This window comes from Lipophrys pholis (assembly GCF_963383615.2).
Source record: "Lipophrys pholis genome assembly, chromosome: 2".
In the NCBI taxonomy this organism is placed as follows: domain Eukaryota; kingdom Metazoa; phylum Chordata; class Actinopteri; order Blenniiformes; family Blenniidae; genus Lipophrys; species Lipophrys pholis.
Window position 1 is genome coordinate 12,777,032 of NC_137636.1, and position 26,979 is coordinate 12,804,010.

At 40.1% G+C, this 26,979-nt stretch overlaps 1 protein-coding gene across 2 annotated transcripts in view; it reads left to right on the plus strand.

The window, feature by feature from the left end:
• plekha7b (pleckstrin homology domain containing, family A member 7b) overlaps positions 1-26,979 on the plus strand; it is a 68,659-nt gene that overhangs the window by 29,024 nt on the left and 12,656 nt on the right. For both annotated transcript variants that reach the window (XM_080458661.1, XM_080458662.1), the window contains 15 exons: positions 1,828-1,911; positions 5,356-5,467; positions 6,621-6,725; positions 7,292-7,364; positions 7,812-7,912; positions 13,263-13,441; positions 14,953-15,384; positions 16,163-16,700; positions 20,020-20,103; positions 21,881-21,934; positions 23,699-23,770; positions 24,878-24,958; positions 25,107-25,256; positions 26,241-26,342; positions 26,777-26,888. In XM_080458661.1, the coding sequence (XP_080314787.1) occupies positions 1,828-1,911; positions 5,356-5,467; positions 6,621-6,725; positions 7,292-7,364; positions 7,812-7,912; positions 13,263-13,441; positions 14,953-15,384; positions 16,163-16,700; positions 20,020-20,103; positions 21,881-21,934; positions 23,699-23,770; positions 24,878-24,958; positions 25,107-25,256; positions 26,241-26,342; positions 26,777-26,888 (2,279 nt within the window). The remainder of the gene's footprint in view (positions 1-1,827; positions 1,912-5,355; positions 5,468-6,620; positions 6,726-7,291; positions 7,365-7,811; positions 7,913-13,262; positions 13,442-14,952; positions 15,385-16,162; positions 16,701-20,019; positions 20,104-21,880; positions 21,935-23,698; positions 23,771-24,877; positions 24,959-25,106; positions 25,257-26,240; positions 26,343-26,776; positions 26,889-26,979) is intronic.

A 26,979-nucleotide genomic window follows, 5' to 3' on the forward strand; every position in this document is an offset into this window, starting at 1 on the left:
CTACTGTGCTGCAGTGTGTGGCTTGTACGCTAACTGGGGATGCTGCAAATTCCGTGACAAATAGTTCAGAAATAATGCGGCTAAAACAAAAGCCTCAAAGAATGCAGATTCCTAATTAACAGGGGAAGCTGGTGCAGTGCTGTATGTGCCCAGTGCAGCTCAGCAAATTATGAGCTTTTACTGGGAACAAGCCTGACTATGCCCATGTGTGTCTTTGTTTTTATGAATGCATTAGTATACGCTGTATGCAGTCAATACATACATGAATGTGCCGTGTTTCTAGGTTTGGTTATTTTTTTATGTTTTGTGCGTGTAAAGAACTGGATCATTCTCCCCCCCTGAACTTTGCTGAAGTATCAACTCATAAATCTTTCCACCCTTCCTCAGCTTGTTTCTCCTCCCTCTGCTGCATGGTGATGCAGCGAGAAGCCGATTTGTATTTGTTCCTGTTCTGCGCGTTTGTAGTTTGTAAACTTCGCAGCTATCCTTCAGAGGATTCCCATGATTACTGCTTGATATATAGCCATTTATTTACTCTTAGTACACTTTAAGTGAAGATAGTGTAAACATGTTTATCTCATCCATTTGTTTATCTGTGCCCCTGTGCATGTTTATGAAAAGGCAGGCTGTGTATTTAGCCTCTGCACAGCAGTATTTACTCAGTGTTTACAGCAGGCTTGTGCACAGTGTTTTTCAGTTGCGGAAGAATATAATGTGCACGTTGATGATGCGTGGAACTATGAGAGGTTCAGGGGACACTAAAAACATCCACAACACTGCAGTTCAGCACATTCTTGTTAACCTCATTTTTCTAGCACACCTGAATAGGACGGAGGTCTTGTACTAGTTATGTAATTTAACACAAAATAAGGGGGAGGCTTGTTTTTACTGCAAGACCTTCTACCTAATTTAATGTAAATCGGTATATAACTCTGTAATATGTTTCTACCAGACACAAAAATTGCATTTACTGTATATTTACATAATAATATTGGAAATTAAATAGCAGCATGTTAGATGACGTGTCAGACGAGTGCACAGAACCAGTCGCGACAGCAGTTTAAATGGTCCTCTGTTTATTGTTTTGTGTAAATCATGAGCACAACCAAATGAAAAGCTTAATGAGAGACCGAAGCAAAGCCTGTTACAATAGTTACGTAGATGACAAGGCTGAGAAGCAGCCCCTAAGAATCCTATGAATCAGTGTGTGAAAACAAAGGTTTGTTTAGGGTGTTATCCCTTTTGGCAGTTGATGTGTAAACTTAGTTTTATACCACATAACAGTCTGCGATCAGGAAAGTTAGTCGATGTGAATATTATTGCAGTTAAATATTGATTGCATGTTATAAGACTAAATATTTTGTTGTGTCGAATTGAAGTAAAGCAGCCTATACTCTTTATTTAATTAGCTTTTAGTCATATATAACTTTAACAGACAGTATCCATTATAAACATCGTCACGACAGGATGTTTTCTTCCACTCATCAGCAGCAGCGTGACTGCCTTCTGTTTCTTATTCTGTCATGTGACTCTAACATGCGTTTATGCTCTAGTTAAAGCACTGAATGGCCTCATCTAATTGAAATCAATAAAGCCTGGTGAGCTGGCTTTAGTAGATTGCTGAGCCCGACACTTTGTGTAAAGCAATATGAGCTGTGGCGAGCTGCAGTGCTACCATGGATTTTTAAATGGTTAGCTGGGGCATAAATGTAAGCAAAGATGTGTTTCTGTTTCCTCAAGCTTAAAAAAAGTCTAAAAACACAGATCTTTTAGGGAAATCTGGTCAATAATTTCTCATTTTCCTTCTCTGTGTTGTTTCTTCCTCAGCCACAACGTGAGGATGACATCGTTTCGGCATCCTGTGACCGGACAAATCTCTCCTGAAAACATAGAATACACACTACAAGACAGGTGAGCTGCACTTTTTTCATGTGAACAATGCATACGTATACTGTGTATACTCTGAAATACAAAGATATTATTTGGGGTCATTTGATGGAAGTGGAGAGACTTAGAAATAGCTTTTAACTTTCGTGGAAGTATATGGCAGTGGCAAGCAAAGTGTGTACTCTGTCCTAACAGCTAGGAAAGACAATTAACGTTCAATGAACAATTCATCATTCAAAAGAGCTGCTGACAATTTGTTTTTCTTTCAAAATTAAACTACATTCATTCATTATCTTCGTGATGACTTTATTGATGTGTTATTAGATTTCAATAATAGAGGGTCCTCAGCTTTACTCTTCAGATTAATGGAGCTTCTCAAAAGTGACACTGACATGGTGTAGTGGTGAGCACCCACAGGGTGAAGGTTCCTGGTTCAAGCCTGAGTTGGGCTTGGGGGCCTTTGTGGAGTTTGCATGCATTATCTTTCGTCAGATACCCCAGTAACGTGGATTTGAGGTGAACTGATGACTCTGAAATTGCCTCTGTGTGTGTGTGTGTTTGTGCGTGTGTACGTGTGTGCGTGTGTGTGATTAATTAATTGATTACAGAATGAAGGATGCTTTAAAACAATGAATCACTTCTACACTCCAAACACGGAACGTTTCTCGGTGCACCCATGTTGTAGCAAGTTAACGGATGTGATGCATTAAACAGCTGAGAAGGATGGACGTTACACAGTTTAAAGGCTGTAGGTGCATGATGAAGAGCACAGATGTTTGAAAAATATACAACTGAAGAAATTCTATCCTTTAGTGTCACCTCAATGCGAACCATGTAGCCATGAGCACAAATATCAATACTCAGGATATATTTAAAGAACATGAGTAGAAATTGTTACATATTAAAATGTATAAAAAAGGTAATTTTTTTTGCATCCCTAGTCATAAAATAAAATAAAATAAATAAAAAGTATTGATTACACCGTTTTTAACGTGAATAAAAATTCAGTATGTCGTTTGGATTGAGTTGTGGGAATGAAAAGGAAAACAAAAAACGAGGCAGCATAAGCTCTTTCTGGAGACAGTGTGAGTGCGGCTAAACAAACGCACCCATCAATTGGTAGAATCAAAAAAGGTTCCCACCTGGTGATTTCGACATCTTCCACTCTCCAAACCCGTGGTTTGTAACAGCCTTACTGAAAACAGAAAACACAATACAACTGCTTATAGGTTGAAAAACGCTCCTTGTAACAAGTAAGCTCACCCATGTGTAAAAGTGGAGCTCTTTAAGGCTGCTTCTGCTTTCCTGTGCAAACTCCTGCTCCCATCTTTTCCAACCTCCTTGTTAAAATCCTGTTGTAGACGTGACTACAGTGCAGCGCGTGACAGCCAGGCTGCAGTTTAATGTGTGCAGTGCAGGCTCGGCCACACTGTGAATACGTGCTGCTGCAGACCTTTCCACTGTCATGGAGATGTTCTGGGACTCATTCTGGGTATAATGATGTGTGAATATGAAATTGGTGTCTTACTGCATCACTTCTAAGGGAGAAGAATTTCAGTGCTATACCCTTGAGACCTGTATCGGATTGAGCACTGAGGAGGAAAGGCAGCTTCGGGAGGCCCCTCCCTGTACAGAGAGGTCGATCACCCAGAGCTTTCGTGGCCCAAAGCCTTTGACTTTGTTATAGATTATCACACAATGATCAATTCATTAACTCTCCTTATGCATGACCACTGCCTGAAAGGATTTAGAAATGTCAAATAGGCCTTCCTCCGACTCATAGCCAGAGATGGAGCCCAGTGACTTACCCCCTTCTATGCTACACAATATGAAATATTGACTCTCAGCTCCACATGCCACAACAAATCTCCAGGGGAACTGCTCCAATGACAGTGGCGGTAAACAGTATGAAAGCTTCACATAAAAGAGTAGAGTCCCCTTGATACGATGGTAACATCCTGTAAAAATACTGGCTGCTGTCCAATGTGTGAGCGCAGATATTGTAACTTTTGTTCCACTGTGAGCTCTCGGATTTTTTCTCTTTCATTCCACCAGTAATTTCTGCTTTAGACTCTGACATACCTTATCTGCTTTTCCCGAGATATAGTGTGGTGCAGCACAGAACTCAGGGAAAAAAAAGAAAAACAACTGCATTAGTACCGCTTTTAACCCCTTTGTGGAACAAGGCACTGGGCTCCTTTCTTAGAATAAGAGCTTCTACAGGACATTATCGGGGCTGCTTGGCTGCAGGGGAATTTTGAAAATGCTACCATCTAACACTATTTCTCCAGACCTGTGAGTAGGGACTTGTGTAAATGCAAGTCATGTCCATTATAAAAGGCAGTCAAAGTGCTACTGAAATAAGTATTTTGAGTGAGTGTGAATGTACTCGTACTGTATGCCTTCAGTGGCTGACTTGCTATAGTGAACATTGAGTAAACAAGGGGGTCTTCTTGGTAATGAATGGCATCGTACAGCAGAAAACGTGCTGTGTAAGCAAGCAAACACTGTTAGAAGTTATTGTCATGGGCATGACTTCACTATTATCCAGTGATTAATTACGCAACTCTAAAATGTTTAAGACCTTGATGGCATTAAGTTAACCCATACTGAAGAAAAAAGGTTTGAAAAAATTGCATTTTTAAACTGAAGCCAAACTTATTCAAACAGACCTGGACTAGTGAGCCTCAAAATTTGTAAAGAGGAAGCTCGGCCTAAACTCTTGACATTTGTCCTAGTCTCTTGAAAGTAGACTTTCTACTCTTTAAATAACACCTGGATTCTTTAAAGCAGGCATGAAATCTTTCAAAGAGACCAAGACTCTTTTTACTCGACTGTAACTATTTAATATACTTTAAAAACAGACCGAGACTCTTCGTACTTGAATTGACCTCTTTAAACTACACTGGGACTCTGGCTGTTAAATTAATACACATTAATTCTCTACGCCAGACTGAGACTTAACCCAGACTGTTTGAAATTAACCGGTATTATAGACCCTTCAAACTGTTGTTTTCTCAAAGGTTTTAGCAAAATCAACCACACAGAGACAACCTGTGCAGATTGTTCCTTTTATCTGCCCACAGTCAGCTTGGATTGGCACCATGTGGCCCTAAATTGAACAGAGCGGTAAAGAAAATGGATGACTTGATGGATGAATGAGTGTGTGTGTGTATGTGTGTGTGTGTGTGCCCCGAGGTTGGTGTCAGGCCAAGTGTGTGTACAAGATGTGTGCCCTGAGGTTAGTGTGAGACCAAACTGCTACCAGAGTGTTGTTGTCACTGTTCACACATCCACTGTGAAGCCAGTGGCTGTGACAGGCCTCGCGTTGCTATCAGGAAATAGTCACATCCTTTATATCTGAAAGCTCAGCACAGGGCTGTGCTCTGTTTCACTGCATGTCAGGGGAGTTGAGAACCCCACTCAGCTTCTCATCCGGTCTGTGTCAGTGATATCCTTTGACTGCAGGTTAGAGGCCCGTAGGTCCAAGTCAGCGGCCAATCAGAGATCTCCCAGCATGGTCACAGATTCTACCAAGGCTGTGACCTCTGCCGCAGTGGATGTCACCTCAGGGTCAAAGGTGAGCATCTTTGCTTCTCACCGTCTTTGCTGAGATTGTTAGAAGTGTTTAACATATGACATAGATATATAGAGCATAAGTTTAATAGTTTAAAAGTGACTGCCTGGAGCCTCTCACTCTATTGGTGGCTTATTTTCAGCACAGTGCATCAAATTGCTGGAATAAATTGAAAAGGACCTTTAATCCGTGCAAGGGGCTTTTTTCTTACTCATATGTTTAAAAATTGTAATTATTTCTTAGAGGGGTCATATTAAGCAACATTCACTTTCTAATGGTTTTCTAATAGTAATATGCATCCCCATACCTGGGGATGACGCCCCGGAAGTGAAGAAGGTCTGTCCTCTCTCTCCCTGGCTTGTTTCAGTTTTTAAAAAGTGTGTTGCTCCAATGAGCGAATCAGAAATCAAACCCTATAGTATCATCGGGGTTTAGCCAATCCCAATCAAGATAGGCCCTCCTTCTGACCCTCCTACAATTAGGCAGCTCTGTTCTGGCACATGGCACCACGAGAGGAAGTACTTCCTCTTCTTCCTAAGATGGGCATATGTGGGCGGAGCCTGTCCAGCTCACACAGACACAGCAGATTCTGAATGCAGCTCATATGATCCAATATTCGAATGGCTTAAAATCAAGGAAAAGCTTGTTTTGGTGCAATAAACTTTGAATATAACCTTTTGGACCAACAAGACCCATGTGAAAGTGTTGAAAAGCTGAATAATATGAGCCTTTTAAATGTGGTGATTGTACACTTAAAAAAAAAAAATGAAGAAAAAAAAACCCTAACATTTTGCACAAAGGACCAACCTAGTCCGAAAAGATGCCTGATTGTAAGTGAAAACATATACAACCAGTTGGTATTTCCCTGGAAATGTTGTTAAAAAAAAAGGTCATTTATTGTTTCCGCTGAAAGTAACAGAAACATGCTGCCAAATTTAGTGGGCTACATCTGGCGATGCCATTGTCAACACAGGGTTTCTCTTTATTCAACCCTGCATATACATACATACCATGTGAGTTGCAGTGACTTCTTTAGCGCTTCCGGTAAAAAGGGAGCAGCCAAATAAGCCAAAAGTTTCTTACCTTTGGCTCACAGTTCTTCTGGAAACCCAACCCCACTTTTTTCTTTTCGTTTCTTTTTTTGTTCTTCATGCAGAACTCCAGAGGTACGGGAAAAGTGCACAGTTTTGGCAAAAGGGATCATGCTATTAAAAGAAACCTCAACATCCCGGTGGTAGTAAGAGGCTGGCTCTATAAGCAGGTAAGCTGAAGGTCCCCTGCTGTTGCTGTGAGTCAGTCCGGTCCCATAGTAAAGCGTGAACACATCAGTTGGAGCTTATCACAGATTAGCATCCTTCATAGGGTTGAGTTTGATGTATGAGCATCACACACAAAGTATGAACCAAAAGTTCAATAAACATCACTATTACAGTTTTATTCTATGGTATGCTGTGATTTGTATGTTATTTTTAACAATTATGTTTTGTGTGTTGCTGCAAACCGTGAATTTTACAGACTAAAGGCTCTGATTACCTTTACACAAACCTTTTAATTAAATAGTATGAGAACAAAAAGTGTTCATTAGTGAGTTTAATGATGAAGCTGCAGCTGCACCAAGATGCTGCAAGAAATAAAACAGTAAAGCTCTTATCGTCCTGGTTATATGTGCATACCACCCCTCCCAGCACCCAATCACCCCCACGGTCACTGCTAATGAGCATGTTATCCCCAAACTACACTTTTTAATTAAGATGTGAATTAAAATCCGTGCCCAGGAGAACTATTTGTAAACCCACGGTGCGCTTTGTTTTCCTCCCTCACCTCCAGGACAGCTCTGGAATGCGACTGTGGAAACGGAAGTGGTTTGTTTTGTCAGACTACTGCTTGTTTTACTACAAAGGTGAGTCTATAAAAAGTGCACTTGGTCAAGGGTGAACAGACGCGAAATAAAAGAGACTTGTGAAATCAGACTTATAAACATTAACTGATGTCGTTTTGATTAATGGCATGCTTTAATTACAAGAACATAATCTCCCCCTTTTTTTTTTTCTCCATCAACTTTTTCTTTCCTATCAACTTATTAATATGGGATGTAATCGCTGCTTATGTTGCTATAGCACCTACCTCCTCTCCTCCATTAATCACGCTGAATAATAGATACGCCACATGCCACGCCGCGCCGCATGCTGCCTGGTGGCCTCGCCGGGACAAGAGTCACCCATGAATTATGCCTCACTAATATTGTCACTGTTCATAAATCGCAAAAGATCCTGACAACATCAGGTGTCGTTTTCAAAGCTTCTAACAATACTCGGCGTGTATGTTTGCGTGTGGTCTTGCTTCACAGACAGCCGCGAGGAAACGGTGCTCGGCAGCATCCCTCTGCCTAGTTACGTCATAGCGCCGGTGGAGCCTGACGACCACATAAACCGGAAATATGCTTTCAAGGTAACACTGACGTGACATTGAGCCCGAGCTTTTAATGGAACTTATCTAAAAAACTTTTGTGGGAATTAATGCACAAGTTTTGTTCTTTGAGTAATCTTTATGCTATATCTTTGTAATGTTTGTTGTTTTATTTTCACAGATTGTAATTTAATGTTAAAAAGGGGGGGAGTCAAACACCTGAACGTTATTATTACATCAGTTATTGCCTGATATAATTTTACATTCCTAAGTCACTTTCACTTGAACTATTAATTTATTCTGATTACAATATTTTAAGTGTGTTATTTGATCAAATTAGCAGCTCACGGGTTCCGTGTTCCCCACCAGTTATAACAGAGACAGAACATAATGCTTAGCGCATGTTGCATCAGAGCGATCTGGATGTAATGCGCACCGGGGAAACCCTTTATAAGTTGAATGGCACTGTACATGAAACAATTATATCATTTTCACTTGAAGGAGTGTGCCAGGCCTTTACGTGTATGCAGCGAACTCTTTTCCCCTTTTGTTTTTGATGCATTCTGTCAGAAGAAAGCAAAGGGATTTACTCTTTGTCTCTTGTATGTTAACATTATTCAGCTCCTCTTTTGTAGAAACGCAGAGTGTGTTGCAAAGAACAATGAATGTTTGATGCGCTGCTGCGGCTTCAGGGCATTCTGCTGCAATCCTTTTCACTTCCTTTGTACTCTGGATTTCTGTGCTTGGATTTTGTCTGTAAACGTGTCTGAGTGTGTGTGTGTGTGTGTGGATGTCAGCGTGAGCGTGAACGTCTGTGTGGTTGCCTGGTGCATATCTCCTGTGTATTAAAAAAAAGGATCACATTGCATACAATAGATTTTGTATGATAATTATGCTGCTGGGAATATCAATTATTCATTCAACCATTTCACGGTCTCCTCCCCCTGCTTGTCGGAGAGTATATGTAAGGTTAGGTGAGATGAGCCTGAGCTCTGCTGTACCACCCTGTAGTTAAGGACTCGGCCAACCCTCCCCTCCCTGAGCCACCATGCATTAAAGAGCTGGAGATTTCATTATGGGCATCTGAGGTGCTTTGGAAAATTTCGTTTACTGCTAAGCAAGCATGACAGCTGCTCAGGAGACGGTGTTGTTCAACAATGGGATGTTCCAGGTTGTTAGAGCTACTGATATCATGAGCAGTGAATTACAGACGCTGCTCTGTGCAGGCCTGAAAAACTAAGCTGAAATAATGGGCGAGACATGGAAAGAAATTATTCTTAAACTCCATTTGATTGGCAGGTGAATAGAGAATATTTAGTGAAGGTTGTGTAGGACTGCAGGCCCAAATGCTCAATTCATATTTTTTTGCTCAGACTTTTTTTTTTATGTCTGTTCACGTTTTTTTTTAATTAAACTTCAGTGATCTATATGCACAGATAAACAATAGCAAGATACCATGTTGTATCTGGAGCTGCGAACAGATGAAACTAGAAAGGAATTATATCAAACTTCCTCATCGTTTTTTTTTTTGTGTAGCAATAGCTGTTACCTTTGTACATGTTTGTGATGTGAATCGAAACAAGTCCTGTTCCTTCTTGTGCAGAATCTTTTACGCGCTGATCCGAAATTTGGATGAATTCACACATTACTGTCTAAACCGAGGTCACATTGCAAAAGCTCAGATACCATTTACCAAAAAAACACGACAGTCACTCAGATCTGATGTAAAATCGGATTTTCAGGCTGCTGAAAGAAATATGATTTGAATCACATGAGTCATATTGTTTTGGGATGACTTTTGCCTGTTGTCTATGTTTTACCAGAGTCTGTGGCTCCTCACGCTTCAATTTGCCAAAACAGTACAGAAAAGTTCAATGTTGGCAGACACACCCATTCTCACCAACATCAGCACAACCAACATAATCATCAGTCGCTCTCGATCAGACCATGGCATCCCGCAGCTCACCGGAGGTTGATGAGATTTAAAAAATTGAACAAAAGTGAGTGCATGAGATCAATGCATGACAACGGCTTTTATTGAAAGGTATCTGCTTGTTTTCAGGAGATGCAGTTTGTGCTTGTGGGCATCATCGCACACGATGGACATTTATCTCTTCAACAGGCAATAGCCATATTTGACAACTTCCACATGTATTCCTGGATTTCTAAAATTATTCATCATCAATAGCCTGGACATTACGTCTGCTTCACATGTCTCATAATAACATAAATATCGTTGTTTTGTACCTTTGATCACATATTTGATGATATGTGCTATACCCTATATACACAAAGGTCATCTGGGATTTCTTTCTTTTTTTTTTTTTGTTAGAGGCATTTTTAAGGCAAGAGATATCAAGAATGTGTGCTTTTATCAACTTATTATAAAATACAAATGAATGAATGAATGATTGGTTTAATTCAATTTATAATACAAATTTATGGTTAAAATTCTGCAGTACAAAACTGAAAGTTTGTGCATTCAGTTTATAGTACTTAAAACATTTTCTCACACAAAAAACTGTAGCTGAAATGGGTATAGGCTGAAGCCCAGGCTTATTTTTGCCTACCCCTTAAATTCCATAAGGTAACCCTGAATGCCAGTAATACAAAATAACAGAACCCCCCCCCCCCAGAAAAACAAAGCATAACAGAAATTTACTCTATTATTCTGCTTCATCATTTCAGATTTTATTCATTTTGCATTGTAACCCTTGATTATTTTACCTTTCAATGTTGTTTTGAGATTTACACACTTTTAAGTTCATGGCTCCCAAAAATGAAACACCCAATCCTCTTAAATTATCATTATTTTCTCTTAATTAAGAAAAAAAACGATTGAATACTGGTGTGAAGACCTTTACTTTTCACTCGAAATATTATTTCTAATATTTTAAAGGATACAAAGTCTAAGAACTTTAAGGTGCAAGATTCTATAAATACTTTATTAGTGGTTTCACGATAGGAAGCTTTTTTTATTATTATTAATATAATAACTCTTGCATACACAACATTAAAAAGCAACCGAAATGAAAACAATCTTGAAATAATATATAATAACAAGGTTAAATCTGAGAAATACCAAGTATTTTAATGAGTTCCCTATAAAAGGTTAATTACTCAAGTTACCAACCTCACAGGTAAAGCCTTGTGCTGAGTCTGAGGAAAACAGGTTGCAGGAGAATGAACTCTGAGAGAAATTCAAGATAGATGCTGAGGGGGAAGATTAGGCTACCAAAGCCGTGGAACAAACTACTTTTATGGACATGTTGAGCAGAACTGAAGTTAATTTACAGCTCGGCCTCTCACAGAAGTTCTAGTTTTTTTTTATGTTGGAAAAATTAATCACTCACCCTTGCTCTGCATTTCAGAAAGTGACTCTATTTTTAACGTGTACAAACTTTGCCAAGCTCGGAGCAGACACGGCTTTGCTCCCCCACAGGATTTATAGCCCCCCCTCCAGTGATGTGTGTAATTGTTAGGTATCAAAACCCTCATGATGCTGCACTGTTACTCATTCTGACTTCTGTGCCGACTCCCGAAATAGCACAGCTTGAGCAATTTCTGTTGTTTTATTTTAGAGGCAGCACCAATCACCTGTAACTTCCTGTTGTTTTCTGTTGTCTATTCTTTTGCTCATATCACTGTGTTTCTCTCATTCCCTGTTGGTCAATTGCTTCCCATTGTGACCCGGTGTGTTTGCGCGGGCGGAGTGAGTACTGTTCTCCGCGGGCGGCAGTCCTGCATCACACAGGCTTCCTGTCTTGCATGAATAGGTATCTGATTTCACTTTCGCCTCATCAGTGGGACGCCATCCTCCACTCATTTGTTAAATGTCTCGCTGCTAGCTGTTGAATGCACTTGTCAAAATGTGCATTTTGAGCCTCATCATGAAGAGACGTGGCTGTAACAGGCCATCGACAGACAATGCCAGAGCACATAATACTGCCAGTCACATAAAGAACGGAATATTGGGAAACAGTCGCAGTTGTTTGACATGCACAGCGATGTTGAAAAGTGCTTGAAAAGGCGACAAGTCTGTAATCTTTTTTGTAGGCACTGTATGTAAGTTCACAATAAGACAACAATACACACTGTGCGGTCAGTGGCTCTGGTATTTGTCTTCTAAAGCTGCTCATTTATCACTTATCATCATCATAATTTTTATCTTGAGAGAAAAGGGATGGCAGGATCCCCGCCATCTTTCCTCGCAGTACTCTCTAATTTCATTGTGTTTCATCAGCCGTCCATCCCTTGCTGCTCATACATTCATTTTATATTGTGATACGACATTAAAACTGATCTTTTGTGTGATTCTCTTATTGCACTTTTTTTATGCAGTGTTTGGTTCTCTTGAGAAGACATTTAAGTATGGTATTTACTTGACTGGGGAGTATCCTATGGTAAAAATTTCAAGAAGTTAAATTTGTGAAAAACTTCAAACCTGTTTGCAGTTGTTACAAGCATAATGGTGGAATATCAGTTTCTGGACACGTCAATGAAAAAGGATAACCTTTTTTTCCCCAACAAAGTCAACTGCATTAAATACAAATAATATCATTCAATAAGATCCTTCATTTCAGGTGGAGTTCTGTTCTTGCACACGAGGGATATCAGGACTGTTTCTCTGCAGTAACATGAGATGCTTCTGGGTATCTGCCATCACGTAATATTATAATCACACTCTGTCCACAGTGTATTTAATGTGATGCCAGTTATTGTTATAGGAGTTACAGTAAATCTTATGATTAAATACTGCATTTTTTTATTGCTTGATTGTTGACGTGGAGAAGGTGTAATAAATAAATTACATTTTGCAGATTTGAAATGAAAAGGTGATTTTTTTTTAACAAGGAAAGCTATTAGAATTACAGTCTGGGAACAAAATGATCAGCAGCTCTTAAAGTTTAAATGCAGTCAATGAACCATTACTGTGGTTTACTTGGTTGTGAATATCAGAAGTGGGTGGAGTTTGCTGGATTTTTGGCGAATGTATAAGCTGCACTATTCAGAGAAGTTGTTAGATATTAGAAAAGGTAAGGCAATGTGTATGAAGTGTGATGGTCTGTGTGTATTCACACAAAACTTTCTTTCCTTGCTGCTGTTCTGTGCATCTTTTAATTTTTTATTTTGTTTTGGTAAATGTCAACTGTGTTATGTATTTTGTTTCTTGTCAGAAAGAACAAAATGTTTCCCTTCCGTATGCTGCAGATCTTTGCTTCCTCCCTCTCATTTATTCCTGTGACAATTTGCAGTGAACTTCACTTTTTTTGACAGCTGTCAGTGAGCAAGAAAGCACAGTTGTTCACTTCTCAGCATCTCAGGCAGTTTCCTCCTGTTTTCTCACGTCTCTCTCTTGCTCTCTCTCTCTCTCTCTCTCTCTCTCTGATAGGCGAGCCATACTGGAATGCGCTCCTACATTTACAATAAGAACTCTGTGATTGGCTCACAGGCTGAACACTCGGGGATGCGGACATATTTCTTCAGTGCGGACACACAGGAGGACATGAATGGCTGGATCCGGGCCATGAACCAGGCTGCGCTGATGCAGCAGAGTCACACTATAAAGAGGTCGGTCCTGCACTACAACGAAGCATTACCTTGTCCATTACCAACCCCGTCCTTAAAGCATAGCAGTCACTGTCTTCAGATTCTATCACAGACAGAACCCTAGTATCTGACTTCCTGATCTTGCCACTGCTTATGCTTCCAGGTATCTGCAATGGTTTTGGAGTGCAGTACTGAACAAACAACCATTTCAGTATCTATGAAGTATTTTTTCTTGCCTTAGTAGAATTTTTTTAAGAAGCTTTCACAGCAGGTCCAGCCCCGTCTGTATGTGCTGGGCCACTTAAATACCTGCAGTCTTCTTGCGTGGGTTTCACTACTGCATCTTGGTTAGCTATCGTCCCCACAAGACTAAATTGGATGAAGCTTCATAGAAAGATGGATGATCTGCTGCACTCAGCTTGTTCATTATCTCATCCAGACAGTTGCCAGTTGAGGTTAAAGCCATAATCACAAGGTATTAGGTGGATAAGTGTGTATATTTTTCTTGTAGTTATAGACAATGGCAAAAAAAAAAAGAAAAGATTGCAGGATAGTCAGGTACTCTGTGAATGCTGTATTTGTGGTACCTGCATTATTAGTATATATTAGATTGAATGAATGTGCTGCATTTAAATGATCGATGCAATGATGCCACCTAGAGCACAATATCTGTCAGTACTCTGATATATTTTTTTTTATTGTGCAGTCTTTCACCCATCCTTAGGAATAGAACATTAGTTAAAAGAAATGCAATACAACAGACAGAAAATATAAATCATCATAACAGCATTTTTATTCCAGTGTTTCAGTTATGTGATTACTTACCAACCCTTTGTCATTGGAAATCATTAATATACTGTTTCTGTTCCTCATTATATGCTTTATCTCCTCAGATTAATTTAGTTATTTAGAAATCAGTCATATTCACATAAATTCAGTTTTTGAATTTGTAAATGACATAATAACATTTTAAAGACAATTGTATTGTGGCCTCAGTGGGGAATGTTGAAATTCATACACTCTCATAGAAACCGATTAGGAAAAGAGGCACACAACCAAAAGGTATTTGAGGAAGTAAAACTGACAGTCATTTATTTTCTCACAGGATTTGCTTTGCATTTTTCAGTCTCCAGCAAATTCTTGATTATTCCCTTTTTCCTCTCTGCGGAAAAATCTTAGCAGGTGTCGATGGAGATGTAATTAATAACTCCATATGTCCTGGATTTGTTCTGCGTGAAACTCAATAATGATTCTCACCATATGGACGGGCGTCTCTGAAACATGGACTGGGAAATTAACTTCATGTTCACTTAATTGAAGTGTCCATTGTGCTCTATGTCTAATTTCATTGATAGTGCTGCACTTCATTGGCAATGATGGTGAAGAGGTGGAATCAGATGGCGGCTAACTGCCATTAAGTGTTATGTATTTTAAGATGAGGTGTTTCTACATTCCAGTGCATATCATTCAATCTTATTTAATCGTAATATTTGATGTCTGAACTTTCAATACTTTATTTAAATGTTTCACAGAGAGGTGGAGAAGCCAGACAAGGCGACACAGCAGGCAGTCCCACAAGCCAACCACATCCATATCAACCAGAATCCATCTCAGCCAGAAAGCCGTCACAGGACAGACAGAGAGGACCCTCAGGATAACGGTATCAGACTGGCTCATGGCGATGAGGGGAGGTATGGATTAGAGATCCAGGTGAAGCCCAGCCAGTCAGCCCCACAGGAAAGAGGAGAAAGACTGTCTCCAGATGCCGCCGTGGACGAAGTCGCCCACAAGAATGGACACCAGACTGTAATTCAAGTGGCTCTTCCACCAGAGCAAAATGGAAACCTGGTCTACCAGAGGGGCTTTGTTTCTCGGATGGACCCAGAGAAACATGTTCAGAGGAAGAATACGCTGGCTCAAGTTGAGCACTGGGTCAAAGTTCAGAAAGGGGACCCACCAAAAAGGTCAGAGCAAGTTTTTACTGACAATTTGGATTTTCACGTTTTCTGAGTCACACCAGAACAAATGATGTGGAAAGAAAATCTTTAGTAAATGTCTCCCTCTCGTGGCTGATGTGGAGACTTGTAAAATGGAAGTGCCCAGTCTGGGTTGCATAAAATATATTACACCAAAGGTTCCCCAGCTCATTTCATTTCAAGAACCATATACAGCACAATTTGACCTTGACTAGGCCGGAATTCTAAAATGATAGTATAATAACCTATTAATACAGACAACTACATAGTTTTAACTTAGTCTCAGTCCCAAAAATACAAGATATCCTGAAAATGGCTATTTTCTTAAGAAATGCGCAACCCTGAAATGCAGCCAATATTTCTCTTGGGAGTAATTTAAGCAAAAGCTTATCCTTTCTGAAGAATATCTACTTTTATAAACACCCTTATGGTGTAGCTTTGATGCTCATGCCATTTAGCAGTAGTGAGCTAGGCATCGCTGATTTATTCACCTTAAACCATGCTGTTACTTGCTGTTCGGTTTTGTGTCTGTGTTATAATATGACCTTTACTTTGAATGAAAGCGTGAAACCCTGCATGAACAAACTAGGACCAAACAGTTACATCTATCAGATTAGAGCAATTAAAGTATTCTTTGGTGTTTCTACTCTTTCTATGTTCATTCTTTAGGCCGGATTAAAGTCTCTATTTTTCCAGTGGGCCTCATGTTTGCCGCCCCTGTATTACATAAAAGTAATTGTTTTCTGTGGGGTTTTTTCTGTCACAGTGCTCCCTCCGCAGAGTATAACCTCCCTCGACGGACACCTCCTCTGAAGCCCAAAGCCAACACACCCGATGTCACCTATCAGTCAATGCCAAAGTCTCCTCGTCTCCCCTCTGGCAGCAGCTCTCCTCCAGCAACATGCAACCTACCCAGTGACTATAAGTACGCCCATGACAGGCTCAGCCACTTCCGAATGTCCACCGACGAGCGGATGGCCACCAAGGAGGGGATGGTGTGGCAGCTGTACGAATGGCAGCAGCGGCAGCAATTTCGCCACGGCAGCCCCACGGCCCCCATATACACTGGCCCGAATTTCACGGACTCTTCATCTTTCAGGGTTACAGTGGAGATGCCACGATCTATCTCCGTCCCCCCATCACCCTGTGAAGTCCCACCGTCAGTGCCCTCCTTCAAACCCCTGTCTCCACGCAGGCCGCACACGCCTTCAGACAGACGCACAGTCCGGCCCCTGGATGAGGTAATACCAGGGGACAGCACAAGATCCAGCTCCCCAGGCCATATTTGTGCCCATCTTTCTCAGGTAGGACGTCTCACGGGGAAAGATGGGGCACTTTTATTATTGTTGGCAGAACGTGTGACTTACAGTTGCCAAGCAAAACACCAAAAAATAACTTTGATCATTTACTTTACTGTCATAATATAAATTATAAAAGAATGTTTATGATTCTCCCAAGGAAACTTTCAGATTAAATAAACATATTAAGATTCAAAAAAGGCTACAGCCAATGAATAATCTTATATGAATTCCTTTGGTGTTTTCTTTCAGTTTCACATGTTAAACAGGTCATAATTATTACATACTGTAGTGGAGGTTAGCAAACATACAGCCCGGTCGACTTGTAGGTCATCCCAGTGGAGTCATAAATTAGTATAAGTCATAAATTGGGAAAATGCAAATATTGGTTTACTGATTTTTTTGATCTCAAGCCATTTTTAAAAGAAAGATAAATAATAATGCTGGTCTAGTTTTATGTTTTTATCAGTATCAACAAACACCACGAGAAGCCTCAAACCAGCGGGGAATTTATCCTGTTGAATTAATGGATATTTATTTATCATGTGTCATTCATTTTCATGCACATAGTCAATGTGACTCGTCCCCTTTAGCAGTGCAAGAACAAAACGGAGGCAGGCTGGCTCAGTAACATCTGTATGACACAAAACTGCACTCGAGAGGATAGTTTTTTTTATTTTAACTGGTAGTCATTTGCCAATTTAGTGGTGGTGGACAAAATGTATCATCGAATGCAGAAGGAATTCCGATGTTGGTGGTTTGCTGCGGAGTTAACTATTGATCCCTCAACTTGCACTAGTATGACAAACAGTTAATCAATCAATCAATCGCCTTTCTAACAAACCTTTCAAAAGCAATCACTCAACGTATATTTCTAACAAATTTTTTTTTTTAATTACATCTAGTACACACCAGAGAATACTAAATCATAAAGTCATTATTGTTTAGCCCTTTCAACCATTTGTTTTGATCTGCCTCAGAGTCGAGGGCTCTACAGCCAAGTAAAAATGTTGAAAGTAGAAAAGCAATATAACTGTCAGATCTTGTAAAAAAAATAGGAACCTATACCTTTATGATTTCTAGAGGACAATAATCTTAAAATGAACTAATCGCAAAAGTTCATGACATGCAGGCAGTACATTCAAAACATACCAGAAAGCAAAGAAAAGAGCAATAAAAGTCATTGCACTGTCCTCAGCCAGTAATCTACCAACATGTAAAACATTTCTGACATCGACAGTAAAACAAATTGTATCTTGGAAGAAAAGGCTGGAGACATTTGGACAGCCATTAAACCACAATAAATTCAGGTGGCCTGAAGATAATTATAGTCTTAAGAGCGTTCATTTCAGTGAGCTAGTGGCTTGACCTCACACTGCAACCGCAAACCCGTGTGGACAAAGCAGGAAGGAAGATGGATGGTTAGCCTTATCTCAGCCCGTTAATGTCGGTACTTCACTCCGACAATGTGCTGTATTTGATGTAAAGGAAAATTTCAGCTCGCGAATCAACAGATGACCTAATTTACCTGCTACTCACAGTGAAAAAACAAAAATAGACAAATAGGGCGTTAAGTTAACCTGCACTTGGAGGATATCCATGTGTGCAAAGGTAAAAATACAAACTTCAAACAGAATGACCCAAATGTAGGGTGATCTACTGTAGCTGTGAGGCCAAAGTGCTCATAACAACACCGCTGCACAGCATTCATTGTACCTAAAACCAAAAGTCTTGCATGTTTGGATGCAGCCACAAGTCATGGAAATAGTCAGATGGAAATAACTGTCAGATTAAGAAAAAAGAAAAAATCCTGTTTGTTAGACCAAACCAACATTATCTCACCAGTGTGTTTTGGAAATTTGGATCAGTGTTGTTAACATGGTAAAGTGTGAAATTTGGAGTAGGTGCCCTTGGGGGTCTAACCTGGAGTGTATTGTGATGTATGTACAATCTTTTTAAATGTATGTGATGATGCTCAGACACTGAGGTTTAAATTCTGTAATACCGTCACACCGTCAATCAAATGGGACTGAAGCAAAAACTGTTGAATAACATGTTGGGATCCAGAGGACGATCGGTCTCATTCCCTCGGGAGCTCGGAATAGTGGATATGAGCTATCTGTCGATGCTGATTTGCAGCATGAAGATTAACACAAGTAGCATGAGAAGGCTCAGACTCATGTGAGGCACTCCCGCATCCAAACAGTCCACACCCGGACCTTTTCCACACGTGGTTTGAGCTTGTCCTCCATCTATCCTCAAACTGTGGCAGCACTCACACTGCACCACCGCTGCTGCAGGACACAATGCAAACAGCTGTCCTGCTGTCTCCAGCACACCCTCTATCATATAAGATCTCTCTCTGAACCATCACACACTTCCCAACACACACAAGCCTCATCACCGACCCGACGGCATTCTCACATTCACCAAAGTGTTGCAGATGCTCTGTTTACTTCATTATTCACCCAAGTCGTCAAGACACTAATTACAACCATAAAAGAGAGTGAGGTACAATTATGGAAACCCTTTTTAAAGAAAAGAGATTTTTACTATGCAAGGTGATTCAAAGAAACTGTGTTTGTTGGAACTAATCCGTGCTGAACTTAGTTTTGGTGCACCCAGCATCTTTGAGCTGATGGTGCTCTCTGGCTGGAGTGCGTTTAAGTAAAAGAGATCTGTGTGCCTCTGTGGAATATCATTAAGAAAGTATGTTTTATTAGCAGCTAATCCAATTTGCCCAGGGCTCCTCAGCACCCTATAAACATCTCTACTCTATCTCAAACATCAGCAGCGGTCTCTTTCTTCTGATCTTGCATTTAAATAAAAAACCTATTATACAGCAAAAAAATTGTGGCATGGGAATCTCAAAGGGAATGGCTTACAGAGCTTCTCTTGCTGGTAGCAAACAAATGTTATTTTAAGAAAGCAGGTTTAGTATAATTTATGTGTAGTTAATTAAATCTCTTGTTGTTTGTGTCCTTTTAATGTTCTGTAGTGGGCCTGGTTTTCGCTAATTCTGTGTGTTAAGCAAAAACGTCAATTTTTCCGAGCCCTGTAGCGTCTCGAACTCAGGGCACACCTTGTTTCTAATAAGAGTCATGTAAGGGAGAAAAGGATAGATGAAATAAAATAAATCTGCTGTGTAGTCAAATTTGTTTTCAGACTTGGAGGCAATGGTTTAACTTTGATACAACGTGATGCTGTGATCTCTCTAACTCACTTTCAACACTCTATTGAAGATCACTTAAGGGATTACTCATTCAGTTTGATCTGATTCTATAAGACCTGTAATAACAAGACAATGAATTGCATTTCTCCACAGACCTCCCAAATCGAGAGAAGGTCTGTGCCAGCCATGGGCTACATCACACACACTGTCAGCGCCCCAAGCTTACACGGCAAAACGGTACGGTCCTCCACAGCTACATTAAATTAGAACTTTTTTTATTTTATTTTATTTTTTTACTGAAGGGGATTGTTTTACGATATTGTGTTCTATTAGTTTATTCAGTCCAAAATTGTCCATATGTAGAAACTCCGGCTGAGGGATTTTGTAGCACCTTGTGTACCTGGTTAGTTTTTTTCATATCACCAGGGTTTTTTCAAAGTGTGAGTGGGTCAGCCCCCCCCCCACAAAGATTCACAATGAATCCATCCATAAAAAGTGTTTTTTTAATTAGATAAGTAATAGTTATAGCTTACACTTATTTCTTTTTTATCATTATCATCATTACCAATTTATTTTGAAAAGTTAAAGGGAAAAATAATTCATATTGGGCAAAGGCATCCTCCGACCCTCCGGTGTTTCTTCTGCTGTTGCACATTTCTTGAAGCTCTCTACTGCCCCCCCATGGGGAGGGTCACCCCACACTTTGAAAACCACTGGCATATGATATCAACACAAGAGTTCGGCTGGGACGTTTTTTCTTTAAAGGACACTCGGTCAACCCTCATATAACAATCTCTGTAGTGCAGCTCTAACCTTTATATTTTAAATCATTATTAGGACATTAACACAAGCAGCAGTAAAGTGGCCTTTCAGTCATTTGGCTCTCTCAGCGACTATAACTCAGCTGCTGTACTGCCCAGATGGTTATCAAATATTTTCTCTCATCCCTCTGTGCTTTCGCTGGCCTCTGGCCCCTAAACCTGGGCTTGGCTACAGCCAGAGGAGCTGACTCTGCTCCTCATTCAGCTCCGGAGGCATCAGGCCAAGATGGCTGGTGTGCATTGCCCCAGCAGTGCGTTCGCTCACCTGCAGCACCACCAGCACAACGGCCTCCTCGGCCCCAGCATGCAGGTCAGGGACCCTCATACTTCCCCAAAAACGCAGCAGACTGCATCCCCTGCCAGTGCATTGTGGTCCTCCTCTCCCGAAAGCCAACCCCATACATCACAACCCTGTCACTCTGACAGACTGTGTCAGTACTGCTTGGTGGTCATTTTTATTCAACCATTTTAGCATGTACTTTTTCCATACATTGATCTCTCCATAGCTAATGTCACTCATCCAAACCCGGCGATGCTGCCAGAGCCATGTGTGATTCTCTCTGTGAAGACTAACATGCCATATCTAAAGCATGTTGCCTGTCAGCTGTGCCTGTTTTTACACCTCTCTGTCTGTACAGATGTAGGACCTCTCGCAACCGCAGAATGCAACACATGAGTATCTACATTTATCTTTGCTCTGATAGATCCTTCTGTTCTTGGCGTTATCATTCTGAAGCAGCCATCAGGCCTCAGTCTTCCCAATGAGGCTGTGAAGAAAAATATAGGTTTCTCTAAGGCTGGGCTGACCACAGTGAAGCTGCAATGGTGCTCAGCAATGACAACCCAACCAACATTTTTAACATCGAACCATCCCCCGGTCATTTTCCATGCGCTCCAAGGAGCCTCAGCGCTCTGTTTGACCACACGTCATGCACAAGACCTGCGCTGCATTTGAGGTCAAACATGAGACATTAAAGCTGTTCAAAAAGAACACCATTACTTAATTAGAGTTTGGTTTTACAGAGTGTGGATACAAATACAGAGGAAGGAGCACACTGTAATTGAGTGCAGGCTAATTAAAATTCTGTTTGCAAAGCTTGAACAGCAAATAAAGTCCTCAGGAGTCATCTGGTCAGCCATTATCCTTTGCAGCTTCCTTTCAAGTGATTTATGTCTCCACTGCTCATTTAAAGGCTGATGATACTTACATACAACTGAAGAAGGACCTGGAGTATCTAGATCTGAAGGTGGGCCTCAACAAAGTAAATGCCACTTTATCCCTTTCATCATTTTCTCCTTCTCCCCTCTCTGGACTGCAATCTTGTTCTCCTGCTGCTGCCTCCAACACCTGCTTCCCTGTTTCCTTTTTTCCCCCTGTCTTTCCCCTGTTCTGCACTGTGCTCTCTGCTGTCTCTTTATGATAGAAATACAGTGTATTTTAGTGCCTGGTCATTGTTGAAATGATCCATTTGAGTATAAAAGGACATTTTTGCATTAATGAATCCTGCAAAAAGTCCAATGTAATGAGCGTAATGTGATGGCAATAGCTGGCTTCACAGTAAAATATACGTAAATCTTGTTGTTCACTTTGTCATAGTGCTTTTCACTGGTGGGGGTCGTACAGTTATGTTACCCTCTGTCTTGATATTGCAAAATTTACTTGGAGTTGAGTTTTTTTTGAAAACACATTCATGAAGTATGGGTCTTGTGTAAGCTGCATTCCCCACTACTAAAGTGCTCCAAGCAGCATGTCCCATTTTTTTCACCACTGTTTGTTCATTCGGCTAGTTACAGCGCAGTAGTCCATGCACATCAGTGCAAAGCACATGACACTTATTGATTTACATGGTTAACATCACACTGCATTAACAAAACATCTGGATTGTGTCACCTGGTGATAGCTTCACGAACCCAGCACAGGTTCTGAACACTGCTGCCATGTAAGAACATATGAAGACTGACAGACAGCTCATCTGGCTGTTTTTCCAATGGAGTGTGATGCATCCTTGAAAATAATGCAGGATTTTGCACTTGAATCTTTTTATCTGTTCATGCTCTGTTTGACCCTCCGGCACGATTATGAGACTTGAAATGAATGGAGGTAAAGTGCGATGCTACACGGCCTTCTTGCATGAGAATGAGCATTTTGGACTGTATTCAACGTTGAAAAGCTTCCTCTTGCTTTACTTATGAAGCATATGAGAAGAACCAGTGTTCAGTTTGAGGAGATAAACAAAATCTGTGATTGTAACGACAGAATCGAAAACTGCAATTCAAGGCCTCCAGTTTCATGATGGTGACTCACAGCCATGGCTGGGACTTAAGTTCATATTGTAGTCTTCTCAGTATATTTTCATAATGTCAGACAGTCAAGTATATATTGTAGTAATTGTGAATGCCTTCTGGAGAGTGGGCCCATGTGTTATAGTGAATAATAAAGATAAGATTTCTGTGGAACCAATTCCGTAGCTTTTTTTTAGTTTCAAATCAGGTGTACTGAAGCACAGTCTCAAGTGCTTGTAATCTGGACTGCACATACCACCTTTAATGTTATTTGAGGCCTTAATAACTTGAATCTCAACATTTACACAGAAGCTTTTAAAGGGAGGAATATGTCACTGATAGCACCACTTTCTCCCTACATCCAATTATGTTGGTGAGCGATGAGGTCTGGAATAATCTCCTTCTCCTGCCGTTCAATTAAAGGTCTTGGTTGTTTAACTTGCTTTAATAAGCAGCCGGCAAAAAGCAGCTTTGGAGTTTAAGGTTTTTAACAAATGCAAAGATACAGTAACTTTAGCCGCATAAATGCTTTTGCTCAAGGTTTTGTTACACAAGCTCATGTTTTTCTTTTGCATAATTTAGTTTGACTTGACTGACAGTATGCCAGAAGTTGAATTAGTTAAGCTTATCTGGTTGATTGAAAGGATTATTATAGACATAGATAAATTTGTTATGTAATAATAAGTGATTAAGCATTTCATTTCATTTGTGACTATCATAAATTTCAGGTTACTGGACGTGAGAGTTTGAAAAAGGAAAGACCATCAAGGCCAGTGAAAATAGCAGAAAGTGACGCGGATGTAAGTGAATGATTACATTCCCTGGATTCTCAGACAAACACCCTGTTTATCTGTCTCTGCCTTTTTTCTTTAAGACACATGCTTCCGACTTCTGACGGTCCACTACAGAGAGGAGTTGACTTTATTCCGACTTTAGACTGTGTTTTTAGTGCGGGTATTTGTGTGTGCGTGTTCCTAAATTGTGGTAAACAGAGGCTGCAGAGGGAAGGGAACGTATGTACATTGCAACACTGTGGGGACCCCCATCTACACTGCACAGTGAGGGCTTGAGCGTATCGACCACAGCTTTTATTTTCCTTCCTGCAATTTAAAGGGAAAAATACATGTAATGGGAGTTTTAGATGTCGAGCTGTTAAATTTTTCAGTTTGATTTTCCTGATCGCGTTTTTCTCGTGCTTTGTTTTCTGCTGAATGGAGGTAAATAAGATGGATGTCCTGGCTTTTCATCATTAGCATTGTTCCATTTTAACAATTTATAAGAAATTGCCAGTAAATTTGTCTGAACAATGAATATTTCATGCAATTAAAAACAACAATATGTGGCAGCAAAAATAAAAACAGCTTAATTATTAATTGAACAGAATGATAAATAGATCTGAGAGAAAAATACACTGTGTGAGGAAGACTGTGAACTAGGCAGTCTTATGTTGTTTTCATAAACACATAACCCATTTCTGGGAAAACAAATCTGTCACTCTCAGTAAACACGGTTTTCTCCAAAAGTGAATTTGAAAATATAGATTTTTGATTATGATTGCTCATAATGGGCATTACCAGACTTTTGCCCCCACACTAGAGAGTATAGGGCCTTTTGATATTTCCCACTGCGCTGATGAGAAGAACTCCTCTGGGCTTTTAGGCAGATGAATCTTATTGACAGACAGCAAAGCCTACAGTAAATGATTGATTCGTCTTATATAGAGAACAAAGTTGAACTGGGGAAAAAAAAAAATAGTGAACCTTGTGAAATGAGATGTTGTATTAAATAGTCCCTGTTTTCTGTTGTTTTCACATCTGTAATATTGTTAGAAAAAAATAAAGATATTAATACAAATGCAAAAAAATCTAACATTTGTTTTACTGCATTTTTATTTTTCATTCTTTTAGGTGAAATTAAGTCGACTGTGTGAACAAGACAAGATTTTACAGGAGTTGGAGGAGACGATACGCACTTTGAAGGATGACAAGGTGCTTTGTTTTCATACATGCTGTTTGTGAAACTCCTTCTAATCTTCCTTTTGATACAGTATTTAAATGGAAAAGTGTCGGCCTGGATTGACGTGTGGTCCGTGAAGGCTGCTTGTGTTGTGACGGTGTCTTTCATGTCCCAATGTAGGACAAGTTGGAGTCTGTGCTGGATGTTTCCCACCAGCAGATGGAGGAGTACAGAGATCAGCCGGCTCATGCTGAGAAAATCGCCTATCAGCAGAAATTACTACAAGAGGATGTAGTCCACATCAGAGCTGAAATCTCCCAAGTTTCCACTGTAAGACCTAAGCTGCTCAACTTCATTAGAGTCACTGCAGAAATTACAGTTTCTTAGGCTGTTCTATAGTATTTACATATACAATGTCCTGCTTCTCAACGAAATGCATTCAGCTTTTAAAGTAAGGTTTTAAACCAGACTGCACCATGGTGCTGGAAGTTTCTTTATCGAATGGAACCGAGATGTACTCTATTTTTAGTTGTTCCCCTTTGATGGTATGTGCAACTGGCACAATGTTTCAGGTTGACTGTGACGATCAAAATGAGTGTTCGGGGACAAACCCAAGGTTACAAAGAAACTCACTCCACAGAAATACATTTCAGTGTCTCTCAGACAAAAGGTTTTTGTTGACTTACATCAAATATAAATTTTTTTATTTATTTTTTAAATGAAAATATGAATTACAGAACAAGCTTTTACCACTAGATTACCCAGAATATAACAAATGTATCCTTAGCAATGCACGTTAAAGACATTTTTTCAGTACTATGATATTATTCAGATCATCTCGGTGTCCAAAATGCAGGGCGAAGTTGGCTAGGAGGGATTTAGAGATAGACCCCTCCTTCTGATCCACAAATCCCCCTTTTTATTATTTTTTACGACATGGGGGGGGAATTACATTTACATATAGCAGATCGGACAAAACTTAAGTGTATTTTACAACCTTGGAGAGTGACACTTGCATGATTTAGTATAAACACGCACCCACTCTTTCCTCACAGCACTGTTCTCTAAATAGAATAACCATTAAGTGACATTTGTGAAACATATTCAATGTTTTACATTTTACTTTGCCTGCAATACTTCCTTAAATCTATTGAGCCTAACTTAAGACTTCTGCTCTGTACTAAACTACAGCACACGAAAGTTTGACTGTGAATCTCCACGCAAAACCAATAAATCTTGAACATTTCAATTCATGAGGTAAGCAAAGGTATTTCTTGTCTGATTAAACAGTGGTGTGTGTTATGTCATGTTCAGGAGATGGAGAATGCCTGGAATGAGTACAGTCGGCTGGAGAGAGACGTGGACTGGTTGAAGTCGGCCCTGCAGGGACAGATGAACCGCAGTGATCTCTCTCAGGTGCCTGGCTCACTTATTATCTGTTAGCAGTCACTCAGTTTCACAGATGGGTGTATGAAGGAATGATTTGAGGGTCATGGATTTGCACAGACTCCAACAATTATTTGTAATTGATCTCCGATTGAAAAAAACAAAAGATGTATGAGTATTGAGTAACAAAGCAGTTTTGATCATTCATATCAACTAGAAAGAATATTAAACAATTGTCAGAAAACTACATATATGTCAAAAATCTACCAATACTGAAATATTTGTACTTCATTGTCTCACAGCTGCAAATAATAACTTTCCATGCCATGATTTTTGGATTAATTAAAAGGTGTATGTGGGCGTTGTGTGTGTGTGTGTGTGTGTGTGTGTGTGTGTGTGTGTGTGTGTGTGTGTGTGTGTGTGTGTGTGTGTGTGTGTGTGTGTGTGTGTGTGTGTGTGAGCAGCAAGAAAAGGTCCAGATCAGAAAAGAGCTGTGGAGGATTGAGGATGTCATTGCAGGCCTCAGCACCAGTAAAGCCAACTACCAAGTCACTATCTCCTCCGTTACCAACCCAGGTGGGACAAGTGCAGCCGTGCAACAGATAATATTTGTTGAGTCAGCCATATAGTAAAAACCACAAGGCCTCACAATTGCATCTTCTTATTA